This window comes from Vulpes lagopus, chromosome 10 (assembly GCF_018345385.1).
Source record: "Vulpes lagopus strain Blue_001 chromosome 10, ASM1834538v1, whole genome shotgun sequence".
NCBI lineage: Eukaryota > Metazoa > Chordata > Mammalia > Carnivora > Canidae > Vulpes > Vulpes lagopus.
In genome coordinates this window covers 55013421-55027587 of record NC_054833.1, presented here as the reverse complement: position 1 = coordinate 55027587, position 14167 = coordinate 55013421, and the positions used below count along the sequence as shown (strand labels likewise).

Genomic DNA, 14167 nt, shown 5'->3' with positions numbered 1-14167 from the left:
AACTGGTGCATGATAATGACAAGGTCATTGCTTTTTAAGCTACCCACAGAGGATTCTGTTGGAGGTATTATCCTCGCTTCACTCATTTTCGGCTGTTGGTTGAGGCTCTCCATATTCTAGGCCTTGTTGCTGGCCCTACATCTGCTGAGAGCTGACTGCTGTAGCCCCCTTCTCACTCCATTTCTGTGTACTTGCTCTGAGGATGTAGACTTCCTCTGTACTCACATGGGACTCTAATTTTTGCTTCAATCACTGCATCTAATTTAAACAATTCTTGAGAAGGATAGTTTACTTTCCTCACCCCAGTGTTTTTGCAATTCTTACCCAGAGGACTGGCTGTAGCTGTGCTTTCAGATCAGGTTTGCTGCAGATACATTCTCCCTCCTTTTCTTTGTCTGAGAGTTGTCCTTCCCCCTCTCTCCTGGAGGATATTTCCGGCAGGTACACAATCTATGGTTCACAGGTTTTTTGTTTTTTTTTGTTTTTTTTTTTTTTTGGCACTTGAGGGATGGGGTTCTGCTTGCTTCTGGCTGTCGCGGCCTCAGCTGAGAAGCTGCCCTTTGAGTGTCTTGTCCTCTGTGCGTAGGGTGATGTTTCTGACAGGATGAATGCCCTGTGGGGCCAGAGGAGAGGCTGGCTGGGCCTCGCAGGTAGCAGCACACTGATGAGAACAGAGCATTGCCAATGAGCAGAGAGGCAGGTCAGGGCTCACTCTTAACACCTCAGCTCTGTGCTGAGCCTACCAGTGTGGCTCAGGGGGGAGGCACCATTCAACTCGTCCATTGCTGCAAAGCAGGGGTGCAGGCTCAGCTGGTCTTTCGTTACCCTGGCAGGGGACGTGGAGCACTGCCTGCTTTTGACAAGTGCTGGACAGAAGCTCAGCTGTCTGGTACAACACAGACTGCAGAGCGCTGTTTTTCCCCTTGGTGTTGGCAAGAGTAGGGTGGGTATTGCTAAAAAGATTGGCTTTTGTTAGGCTGCTGTTTTCCTCGCCTGGTCGTTAGCTAGAGGGAACAGGCTACTTCTGGAGGTTTTTTCTGTGTGTGTGCGCGTGCATGTGTTTTCCTGAAGGGGGCTACAGGGTGGAGGCTTCCAGATGTGAGGGTCTCCCAGATGTGAGGGCGATGGTAGGGAAGCCTGCCAGCTTCTGCTCAGTCTGCCTTTTTGCTTCTCTCTTCCTTCCTTCTGAGTGTGCTATGTCATCAGATGGTTTTGCTCTCAGAGGGAGAACTTGGAAGGGATGGGGCTATCCGGTTTGCAAGACTGCCTTACCATTTGTAAAATGGAAAAATTACTATATGCTTTTTTATTGCAGATGAGTGTTAGGGGTAATTGGACTTAAGATTTTGAATGTGGAACCTTTAGGAAAAGACAGATGCATTTAAATGTTAAACGATGTTTGTTATACCTTAGAATTCGAAAGCAGGAAGTGGGGGAAAGTCACAAATTACTTGGGATAATCCTAAAGAATTAGAAGGCTACATCCAAAAACTCCAAAATGCTGCTCAACGACTTGCCACTGAAAATAGGAAACTGAGGAAATGGCACACTATATTTTGTGAGAAGGTACGTTTTATTTATAAAGTTGGATAAGCTATGACTAGTATTACTTAAGTGGTAATTGGGATATATAAATACTTCTTATTTGGAAGTCAGTTATCTACCAGACTTAAAGTTGCAGAAGTAGAGCAGACTTGACACTTGCCTTCGCCTTCGTCTGTTGTCAACAACTTGTGTTTCCGTAGTATGCTTGTCAAAACTAGGGAATCGATGGCTTTGAATTTTCCAGCTTTTCCGCTGCCCTCCATTTCCTTCTCCATGATCCTGCCCAGGATCCTGCCTTGCATGAAGTTTTGGAGGCTCTGCAGGCGCGTCCCCTCCTCAGGCTTTCCTTCTGTTTCACCACCTTGTTATAGGTAGTTGTTTGTAGAAGTCTCTCACTATGGGTGTACGTGGTGTTTTCTCATTATTAGAGGGAGGTGATAAAGTTTGGACAGAGATGCCCCAGCACTGCCGTTCTGCCTTTGCCACGGCCTTATTCAGGAATTCATGTGTCTTCTAGGTTGAGTTAATATCATCACTTGGTTACAGTGGAGTCTTTCAGGTTTTCCACTGAAAAGTTAGTTTTTTCTGGGGCTCCTTTGAGACTATCATACTTTAATTTTTAACAGGTGGTAGTTCTTATGAATATTGATCTGCTGAGGCAGCAACAGCGCTGGAAAGATGGATTACAAGAATTGAGAACTGGCTTAGCCAGTGTAGAAGCACAGGTAAAGTATGTCCACTTGGGGTCTACACTTTGAGTATGACCTTTGCAGAAGGTGAATATATAAATTGATGGAAAGTTCATGAAGGTAAATCTTTAATAAATTACTAATAAATTTAGAATTTTACTGAATTACATAGACCACACATTGGCAATGCTGTTACATTTAAAAGTATAAAAACAAAAAAAAAAAAACAAAAAAAGTATAAAAACGAGTTTCCATACATCTTAAGGAATGCCAGATTTCTCAGTTCAGACTTGGTAGTTGCTGCGAGTTGGTGCTTAAATTTTATCATTCTTTAGTTTTCTTGTAGGTGATTGTGATATCTGTAGAACACAAAGCTGAGCTTAGGCAGAAGCCTATTAATTGAAATAACTCCATATGTTTTCCCCATTTTGGGGTGAAATTTCAGTTCTATACATATTTTGATATGTATATGAAAGTGGCTAGCACAGAGCCTGCTACATGGGTGCTGGTGGGGTCTTAGTGGAATGTGAGCCAGGTGACCTACCTATTATGTACATGCACTTGTCAGATCTTGAAGAAAAAATAAAAAATGTTAGAAACAATGTATTTCTGGTTATATGGAAAAATAGAATGTGTAAACTCTCCGGAGCATACTCATATTTTAAGTATATTATTTTTTAAAAAAATGTGCAGTAGAGTATCTCTAGAGTGAAAAGGGGAGAGAAGAGCTCTTTACTTGATGGAATTTTAGAAAGAGGATTAATAAGTTCATGAAATAAACCAGTTTCTGTTAGTTGTTTTTTTTTGTTTTAGCATCATAAAGTCCATATGTAAAATCTATTTGACATTAACTCGATCTCTTAAATTATGCTGATCTTTCAGAGTACTATTTATAAGCATGAAAATGAGAAAATTTCGTATATGACTCCATATGAATTGTATAAGTAGCAACTAAGGAATTTCATGTTTTAAGATGTTTAAAATGAGGATTTTTTTGCATATAATTTTATGTGATATAAGAGCTTGAAATGAAAACTCTATTGTACTACCTAGATTTTTAAATACAAACTGTGAATAAAACCTATCAGGGCTTCCAGGCCAGCGAGATGCACGCATGGAAACAGCACTGGAATCATCAGCTGTACAAAGCTCTGGAGCACCAGTACCAGATGGGTTTGGAAGCACTCAATGAGAACCTGCCGGAAATAAACATAGACTTAATGTACAAGTAAGGTTTTTTAGACCCATTTTAATTCTCAGTCTATATTTTTCTAATTCATATTTTGAAGTTATTTATTTGTTTTCAGACAAGGACGATTACAATTCAGGCCTCCTTTTGAAGAAATCCGGGCTAAATATTATAGAGAAATGAAGAGGTTCATCGGCATTCCTAATCAGTTTAAGGGAGTGGGTGAGGCAGGAGAGGAGTCTATTTTTTCTGTTATGATTGATAGAAATGCAAGTGGATTTTTGACTATTTTCAGCAAAGCTGAAGATCTGTTCAGGAGATTATCAGCGGTTTTAGATCAACATAAGGTATGGAACATGTAATTTCTTTTTTTTTTTTTTTAATAATACGTTTATTTTTTATTGGTGTTCAATTTGCCAACATACAGAATAACACCCAGTGCTCATCCCATCAAGTGCCCCCCTCAGTGCCCATCACCCATTCACCCCCAACCCCCGCCCTCCTCCCCTTCCACCACTCCTAGTTCGTTTCCCAGAGTTAGGAGTCTTTATGTTCTGTCTCCCTTTCTGATATTTCCTACCCATTTCTTCTCCCTTCCTTTCTATTCCCTTTCACTATTATTTATATTCCCCAAATGAATGAGACCATATAATATCTGTCCTTCCCCGATTGACTTATTTCACTCAGCATAATACCCTCCAGTTCCATCCACGCTGAAGCAAATGGTGGGTATTTGTTGTTTCTAATGGCTGAGTAATATTCCATTGTATACATAGGCCACATCTTCTTTATCCATTCATCTTTTGATGGACACCGAGGCTCCTTCCACAGTTTGGCTATTGTGGACATTGCTGCTAGAAACATCTGGGTTCAGGTGTCCCGGTGTTTCATTGCATCTGTATCTTTGGGGTATGAAACATGTAATTTCATGTTATTCTAATATTTCATCTGATTGAATTAGTATGAAATGTATGATCTGCAGTTTATCTTCTGTCATAACATAAAAATATAGCAAGGTGGAGTCAGAGTTGAGGATTCTTATACAACCTACATTTATACTGCAGATGAGAAAAAAGTTATACTAAGATACCTGTCTTTGACTATTTGAAAATTGAGAATCTCTTGTTGCATCAACATGGAATATGACAGGGTCCTGTTGTGTCAATTTTAATTCCTCTCACAAAAATATATCCTTTTTCTTCATGCTTTGGATCAAGAGCAATCCATGGAGTAAAGCAATTTCATTAAGATGATGTAACTTTTTACTTTTGTTTGAGTGAATCCTACCACCCTCCAAAGATAAATCCCAGCTGCATTCCTTGCTTAATGCTCATTTATGATGCTCCTGAGATGGATGACTGAGTATTCAACCGGTTTCTGAACTGCCTGTGTGATGCTGCTCTGCATCACAGAAATAATCTACTACACTGTATTTTTGGTTTCTAGAGTGGGTTGGATATGGATACTTTCAGATTTGTAGCGTTGGCTTTGCCAAGGTAATTCTGTGTATACGTCAAATTCGAGAAGAGAATCTTAAAAGGTTTTTGTGATCTAACAAAATGTGTTACCATCTCCGTATTTTAATATGTTAAATAGTTTTCTTCCCTATTCATCCTTTAGGCTCTACAGTAATAGCTATATTTGCATACTTATGTTGAAATTCATTTGAATACCTTACATTTGTCCCTTTTTATCAGTGTTAAGTTAGACCCTAAGCTTTTACATGTTAATATGTTAGTATCGTTTCTTTAATAATGTTTTTCATTCTTTAAATAGGAGTGGATTGTAATTGGGCAAGTTGATATGGAAGCTCTAGTGGAAAAACATCTTTCTACTGTACATGATTGGGAGAAAAATTTTAAAGCACTGAAAATAAAAGGAAAAGAAGTAGAACGACTTCCAAGGTATGGGAAGGTGTTATTTTTTTTTCTTTTATTACATGCATTTCTATTTTTGTTTTTGGTATATGTATATATTTTTTTAATAAATTTTTATTGGTGTTCAATTTACCAACATACAGAATAACACCCAGTGCGGTATATATATATATTTTTATTGGAGTTCGATTTGCCAACATATAGCATAACACCCAGTGCTGATCTGGTCAAGTGCCCCCCTCAGTGCCTGTCACCCAGTTACCCCAACCCCGCGGCCACCTCTATTTCTACCACCCCTTGTTCGTTTTCCAGAGTTAGGTGTCTCTCATGTTCTGTCGCCCTCTGATATTTCCCACTCATTTTCTCTCCTTTCCCCTTTATTCCCTTTCACTATTTTTTTATATTCTCCAAATGAGTGAGACCATATAATATTTGTCCTTCTCCGATTGATTTACTTCACTCAGCATAATACCCTCCAGTTCTATCCACGTCGAAGCAAATGATGGGTATTTGTCATTTCTAATGGCTGAGTAATATTCCATTGTATACATAGACCACATCTTCTATATCCATCCATCCTTCGATGGACACCGAGGCTCCTTCCACAGTTCAGCCAATGTGGACATTGCTGCTATAAACGTTGGGGTGCAGGTGTCCTGGCGTTTCATTACATCTGTCTTTGGGGTAAATCCCCAGCAGTGCAATTGCTGGGTCATAGGGCAGATCCATTTTTAAATCTTTGAGGAACTTCCATAGTTTTCCAGAGTGGCTGCACCAGTTCACATTCCCACCAACAGTGCAAGAGGGTTCCCCTTTCTCCACATCCTCTCCAACATTTTTGTTTCCTCTCTTGTTAATTTTCCTCATTCTCACTGGCGTGAGGTGGTATCTCATTGTGGTTTTGATTTGTATTTCCCTGATGGCAAGGGATGTGGAGCATTTTCTCATGTGCTTGTTGGCCATGTCTATGTCATCTTGGTGAAATGTCTGTTCATATCTTTTACCCACTTCATGATTGAATTGTTTGTTTCTTTGCTGTTGAGTTTAATAAGTTTTATATAGGGCAGCCTGGGTGGCTCAGCGGTTTAGTGCCTGCTTTTGGCCCGGGGTGTGATCCTGGAGACCCGGGATCAAGTCCCAGGTCGGGCTCCCTGCCTGGAGTCGGCCTCTCCCTCTGCCTGTGTCTCTGCCCCTCTCTCTCTCTCTCTCTCTGTGTGTGTCTCTTGTAAATAGATAAATAAAATCTTAAAAAAAAATTCTTTATAGATCCTGGATACTAGCCCTTTATCTGATATGTCATTTGCAAATGTCTTCTCCCATTCTGTAGATTGTCTTTTAGTTTTGTTGACTGTTTCTTTTGCTGTGCAGAAGCTTTTTATTTTGATGAAGTCCCAATAGTTCATTTTTGCTTTTGTTTCCCTTGCCTTCATAGATGCAAGAAGTTGCTGTGACCAAGTTCAAAAAGGCTGTTGCCTGTGTTCTCCTCTAGGATTTTGATGGATTCTAGTCTCACATTTAGATCTTTCATCCATTTTGAGTGTACATTTGTGTATAGTGTAAGAGAATGGTCTAGTTTCATTCTTCACGTGGCTGTCCAATTTTCCTAGCACCATTTATTGAAGAGACTGTCCTTTATCCAGTGGATAGTCTTTCCTGCATTGTCGAATATTAGTTGACCATAGAGTTGAGGGCCCATTTCTGGGTTCTCTATTCTGTTCCATTGATCTATGTGTTTTTGTGCCAGTACCACACTGTCTTGATCATCACAGCTTTGTAGAACAGCTTGAAATCCAGCATTGTGATGCCCCCGGCTCTGGTTTTCTTTTTCAATATTCCCCTGGCTATTCGGGGTCTTTTCTGATTCCACACAAATCTTAAGATGACTTGTTCCAACTCTCTGAAGAAAGTCCATGGTATTTTGATAGGGATTGCATTAAACGTGTAAATTGCCCTGGGTAGCATTGACATTTTCACATTATTAATTCTGCTAATCCATGAGCATGGAATAGTTTTCCATCTCTTTGTGTCTTCCTCAATTTCTTTCAGAAGTGTTCTGTAGTTTTTAGGGTATAGATCCTTCTTTACCTGTTTGGTTAGGTTGTTCCTAGGTATCTTTGCTTTTGGGTGCAATTGTAAATGGGATTGACTCCTTAATTTCTCTTTCTTCAGTCTCATTGTTAGTGTATAGAAATGCCACTGGATTCTGGGCATTGGTTTTGTATCCTGCCACTCTGCCGAATTGCTGTATGAGTTCTAGCAATCTTGGGGTGGAGGCTTTAGGGTTTTCTATGTACAGTATCATGTCATCTGCGAAGAGAGAGAGTTTGACTTCTTCTTTGCCAATTGGAATGCCATTTATTTATTTTTGTTGCTTGGTTGCTGAGGCTAGGGCTTCCAGTATTATGTTGAATAGCAGTGGTGAGAGTAGACATCCGTGTCTTGTTCCTGATCTTAAGGGAAAGGCTCCCAGTGTTTCCCCATTGAGAATGATATTTGCTGTGGGCTTTTCATAGATGGCTTTTAAGATGCTGTGGAATATTGCCTCTATCCCTATACTCTGAAGAGTTTTGATCAGGAATGGATGCTGTATTTTGTCAAATGCTTTCTCTGCATCTGTTGAGAGGATCATATGGTTCTTGTTTTTTCTCTTGTTGAAATGATCTGTCAGGTTGATTGCTTTATGAGTGTTGAATCAGCCTTGCATCCCAGGGATAAATCCGACTTGGTCATGGCGAATAATCTTCTTAATGTACTATTGGATCCTATTGGCTAGTATCTTGTTGAGAATTTTTGCATCTGTGTTCCTCAGGGATATTGGTCTATAATTCTCCTGTTTGGTGGGGTCTTTGTCTGGTTTTGGAATTAAGGTGTTTCTGGCCTCAGAGAATGAGTTTGGAAGTATTCCATCCTTTTCTATCTTTCAGGACAGCTTTAGTAGAATAGGTATTGTTTCTTCTTTAAACATTTGATAGAATTCCCCTGGGAAGCTCTCTGGCCCTGCACTTCTGCTTCATTTCCTCCCTGGTTATTGGCCTGTTCAGGTTTTCTATTTCTTCCTGTTCCTGTTTTGGTAGTTTGTGCTTTTGCAGAAATGTGTCCATTTCTTCTTGATTGCCTAATTTATTGGTGTATAGTTGCTCATAATATGTTTTTAAAATCGTTTGTATTTCCGTGGTATTGATTGTGATCTCACCTTTTTCATTCGTGATTTTATTAGTCCTTTTTTTTTTTTTAAATAAGGCTGGCTAATGGTTTATCTTTTTTGTTTAAAGATTTATTTATTTATTTATTTATTCATTCATTCAGAGAGAGAGAGAGAGAGAGAGAGAGAGAGACAGGCAGAGACAGGCAGAGGGAGAAGCGGGCTCCATGCAGGTAGCCCGACATGGGACTCGATCCTGGGTCTCCAGGATCACGCCCTGGGCTGCAGGCGGCGCTAAACCGCTGCACCACCAGGGCTTCCTGCTAATGGTTTATCTATCTTATTAATTCTTTTAAAGGTCCAGCTGCTGGTTTTGTTGATCTGTTCCACAGTTCTTCTGGTCTCTATTTCATGGAGTTCTGCTCAAATCCTTATTAACTCTATTCTTCTGCTTGGTGTATGTTTTTTTTTTTTTGTTTGTTTAGGTTTTATTTGCTGTTCTTTCTCCAGTTCTTTTAGGTGCAAGGTTAGCTTGTGTATTCGAGTTTTTTTCCAGATTTTTGAGGGATGCTTGTATTGTGATGTATTTCCCTCTCAGAACTGCTTTTGCTGTATGCCAAAGAATTTGAACAGTTGTATCTTCATTCTCCTCATTTTCCATGAATCTTTTAAATCTTTTAAATTCTTCTCTAAATTCCTGGTTGACCCATTCACCTTTTAGCAGGATGCTCTTTAACCTCCACATGTTTGAGTTTCTTCCAAATTTCTTGTGATTGAGTTCAAGTTTCAAAGCATTATGGTCTGAAAATATGCAGGGGACAATCCCAATCTTTTGGTATCAGTTGAGACCTGATTTGTGACCCAGTATGTGGTCTATTCTGGAGAAAGTTCCATGTGTACTTGAGAAGAATGTGTATTCAGTTGCATTTGGATGTAAAGTTCTGTCAATATCTGTGAAATCCATTTGGTCCAGTGTATCCTTTAAAGCTTGTTTCTTTGGAGATGTTGTGCTTAGAGTATTTGTCATTTGCAGATAGCGTCGTGTTGAGGCCCCCAGTATAAGTGTATTATTACCTAAGTATGTCTTTACTTTGGTTATTAATTGGTTGATATACTTGTCAGCTCCCACATTAGGGGCATAAGTATTCATCTCTTATACAGTCTTTGGGATAAACTTTATCGGATATGAGGATTGCTAGCCCTGCTTTCTTTTGAGGGTAATTTGAATGGTAAATGGTCCTCCAACCTTTCATTTTCAGACTGTAGGTGTCCTTAGGTCTAAAATGAGTCTCTTGCAGACAGCAAATAGATGGGTCTGGCTTTTTTATCCAATCTGAAACCCCGCGTATTTTGATGGGGTCATTAAGCCCATTCACATTAAGAGTTACTATTGCAAGACAGTGTGGTACTGGCACAAAAACAGACACATAGATCAATGGAACAGAATAGAGAACCCAGAAGTGGACTCTCTACTTTATGGTCAACTAATATTCGACAAAGGAGGAAAGACTATCCACTGGAAGAAAGACAATCTGTTCAATAAATGGTGCTGGGAAAATTGGACAGCCACGTGCAGAGGATGAAACTAGACCACTGTCTTGCACCATACACAAAGATAAACTCAAAATGGATGAAAGATCTTAATCTGAGACAAGATTCCATCAAAATCCTAGAGGAGAACACAGGCAACACCCTTTTTGTACGTGGCCACAATAACTTCTTGCAAGATTCATCCGTGAAGGCAAGAGAAACAAAAGCAAAAATGAACTATTGGGACTTCATCAAGATAAGAAGCTTTTGCACAGCAAAAGAAACAGTCAACAAAACTAAAAACAACCTACAGAATGGGACAACATATTTGCAAATGACGTATCAGATAAAGGGCTAGTTTCCAAGATCTATAAAGAACTTATTAAACTCAACAGCAAAGAAACAAACAATCCAATCATGAAATAGGCAAAAGACATGAACAGAAATCTCACAGAGGAAGACATAGACATGGCCAACACGCACATGAGGATATTCTCCACATCACTTGCCATGAGGGAAATACAAATCAAAACCACAATGAGATACCACCTCACACCAGTGAGAATGGGGAAAATTAACAAGGCAGGAAACCACAAATGTTGGAGAGGATGTGGAGAAAGGGGAACCCTCCTGAAGTGTTGGTGGGAATGTGAACTGGTACAGCCACTCTGGAAAACTGTGTGGAGGTTCCTCAAAGAGTTAAAAATAGATCTGCCCTACGACCCAGCAATTGCACTGCTGGGGATTTACCCCAAAGATACAGATGTAATGAAACGCCGGGACACTTGCACCCTGATGTTTCTAGCAGCAATGTCCACAATAGCCAAACTGTGGAAGGAGCCTCGGTGTCCATCGAAAGATGAATAGATAAAGAAGATGTGGTTTATGTATACAATGGAATATTACTCCGCCATTAGAAACAACAAATACCCACCATTTGCTTCGACGTGGATGGAACTGGAGGGTATTATGCTGAGTGAAATAAGTCAATCGCAGAAGGACAAACATTATATGGTCTCAGTCATTTGGGGTATATAAAAAATAGTGAAAGGGAATAAAGCAGAAAGGAGAGAAAAATGAGTGGGAAATATCAGAAGGGGAGATGGAACATGAAAGACTCCTAACTCTGGGAAACGAACTGGGGGTGGTGGAAGGGGAGGTTGGCAAGGGGTGGGGGTGACTGGGTGATGGGCACTGAGGTGGGCACTTGATGGGATGAGCACTGGGTGTTATTCTATATGTTGGCTAATTGAACACCAATAAAAAAGGGATTTATAAAAAAAGGAAGAAAGATGAATTTAGTGTCATCATAATACCTATTCAGTCAGTCCCTGTTTTTGTGGATTGTATCCTTGGGCATCCTCTTTCTTTTACAAAGTCCCCCTTAATATATCTTGCAGAGTTGGTTTGGTAGCCACATATTCTTTCTGTTTCTGCCTATCTTGGAAGCTCTTTATCTCTCCTTCTATTCTGAATGAAAGCCTTGCTGGATAAAGTATTCTTGGCTGCATGTTCTTCTCATTTAGGACCCTAAGTATATCATGCCAGCCCTTTCTGGCCTGCCACATCTCTGTTGAGAGGTCTGCTGTTAATCTAATATTTCTCGCTATATAAGTTAGAGATCTCTTGTCTCTTGCTGCTTTAAGGATTTTCTCTTTATCTTTGGAATTTGCAAGTTTCACTGTTAAAGGTCGAGGTGTTGAATGGTTTTTATTGATTTTAGGGGGGATCTCTGTATCTCCTGGATCTGAATGCCTGTTTCCCTTCACAAGTTAGGGAAATTCTCAGCTATGATATGTTCACATATGCTTTCTGGTCCTCTGTCCCTCTCAGCGCCCTCAGGAACCCCAATTAAACATAGATTTTTCCTTCTGAGGCTGTCATTTATTTCCCTTAACCTTTCCTCATGGTCTTTAATTTTTTTTTTTCTTTTTACCCCAGCTTCCTTCCTTGCCATCAACTTGTCTTCTAGGTCACTCACTCTTTCTTCTACCTCATTAACCCTCATCATTAGGACCTCCAGTTTGGATTGCATCTCATTTAATTGATTTTTAATTTCGGCCTGATTAGATCTAAATTCTGCAGTCATGAAGTCTCTTGAATCCTTTACACTTTTTTCCAGAGCCACCAGTAGCTTTATAAATGTACTTCTGAATTGGCTTTCTGATATTGAATTGTAATCCAAATTCTGTAACTCTGTGGCAGAGAGGACTGTTTTTGATTCTTTCCTTTGTGGTGAGTTCTTTCTAGTCATTTTTTCAAGTGCGGGATGGCTAAAAACGAGTTGTACTGAAAAAAGGAGGGGTATCCTCTGGTTCTATATACTGTAAACCCTTTGACTTCCCCTGGAGCTTTCTAGCGTGGCTTGGTCAAGAACTTGCTCTTCCCCTTTCCTTCCAGCTGGTCTTCTGTGGAGAGGCCTGCTGTGCTGATTCTCAGGTGTGTGCATCTGGGGGAGCTGCCCCGCCCCCTGCCAGATGCAGGGCTCAGTGAAAGCTGTTTATCCTGCGAAGCCCCTGTTCCCTGGCGGCCCCAATCCATCCCAGGCACAGGGTGACACCAGGAGGAACAACACCACTGGTGTCGACTAGCTCTCCAGCCCTGGAGTCAACTCCTCATAGTAACTACTGCAGTCTCCCGGTCTACACTGGCCTGGATGCTCCTGGGGCAGCTGGGGCACTGACCTGCACAGTTTGGGGGTGCCCAGCCACAGGAGCGTCCTTGCTGTCCTATGTGCTCCCCACCTCCACCTGTCCCGGGGGGAGCGCAGGATCACTGGTGGCTGTCACCCTGGCGCCCTGTGATCCGGGGCCTGTGCTGCTGGAATCGTGCTCCTGGGGGCCGTGGCTCTGGAAGGCAGCAGGGCGCAGCCTCCTCTGCCTGGAGGCACTGCCTGAGCTCCCAAGGCCCTGCTGGGCGCGCACTTCATCCCTTTCCCGAGCTCAGCCGAGGGGTGTGTGGCATGCTCTCTCCCCCGCGCACTCCCTCTGTTGGTGACTCCGGGAGACTGGAGGCTCCACTGCTCCTCCCGCTATTCTGCCCGAGTTCCCTGCTAAGCGCCTTTCTGTCCGGGAAGAATCTAGTGCAGAGTTTTAAAGTTCCTGCTTTTCTGGGGCTGGACTTTGCTGTCCTGGAGGCTCTTGCCACCCGCCACCTGGCCTGAGCCAGGCTCTTCATGGGGCGCCTCCCGCAGTTGATCCTTTATTTTTTTTCCTACCTTCCTATGTTGTTAGAAGTGCAGACTCTTCTCTCTGTAGCATTACAGCTGTTCTCTCTTCAAATCTCAGGTCGAAAATGTAGGTTTTTAGGATGATTTGAAAGTTATCTATGTAAGTTAGTGGGGACAGGTAACTTGGGGACCCTACTCCTCTGCCATTTGGCCCTGTCCCCTCCAAGGTTAGTCGGAAGTTAGTCATTATGTGTGTGCTATAACCGTTTCTGCTGTGCGATGGTAAAGGTACTTTTCACTTGGTGGTATGGAAGTCAGGTCACCTTCTTTCCTCCTATAAAGCCCAGCTGTGGCTCTGGAGTATTTTCTGAGTAGGACATTGCTGAGACTAAAAGAAATTTTTCTTCTAGAAGTTCTGCTGGCTGGGACCTAGTTGGAGAGTGTAGATTGGGGGGAGGGGCGGTGGGGAGAGGCTTCCCTGCAGACCTGGCCTGAGGATCTCACATTTGACTCTGATTTGTGTTGCTTGCTTTCTTTTGGAATGCCCTGGCAGTCTCACAACACAGTGCTGCCTGTGCGTGCTGCCCTGAATGTGGAGGAGACCCTCTGAGGAGCATGTCACAACCCATCTACTTGAGAATATAGCTCCCCCATCATAAATGAAATTCACATCACTGGAACCACTCTTTGCAATAAGCTCAATGAAAGGCCTGTTGAACCGTGCATATATTACCTATAAAGGATAATATTACTTTTATTATTTCATTTGTTCATTCATTTAATAGCTATTTGGTGAGCATTTATAGTATGTAAACCTTGTCCTGTGGCAGTATAAAAATGAAGACAGAGCACCTCAAGTTGCTTGCTGTTTGAAGATGCAGTACGTGTGTCCGCACAGGGGTTAAGAGATTAGGCTCTGGAGTGACATGGCTCATGCCAGCTGCAAGAGTTGGACAGCCATTTAGAGTCTGTTAACCACCATTTCCTCAGCTTTAACATAGTTACAAATATAGTATTTATCATAAA

General features: G+C 41.4%; 1 protein-coding gene across 12 annotated transcripts in view; it reads left to right on the top strand.

Moving 5' to 3' along the window:
* Nucleotides 1-14167, top strand: part of DYNC2H1 (dynein cytoplasmic 2 heavy chain 1) — a 344376-nt gene that overhangs the window by 34386 nt on the left and 295823 nt on the right. For all 12 annotated transcript variants that reach the window (XM_041770022.1, XM_041770021.1, XM_041770024.1 and 9 more), the window contains 5 exons: nucleotides 1414-1566; nucleotides 2172-2270; nucleotides 3323-3462; nucleotides 3542-3770; nucleotides 5200-5327. In XM_041770022.1, coding sequence (XP_041625956.1) covers nucleotides 1414-1566; nucleotides 2172-2270; nucleotides 3323-3462; nucleotides 3542-3770; nucleotides 5200-5327 — 749 coding nt within the window. The remainder of the gene's footprint in view (nucleotides 1-1413; nucleotides 1567-2171; nucleotides 2271-3322; nucleotides 3463-3541; nucleotides 3771-5199; nucleotides 5328-14167) is intronic.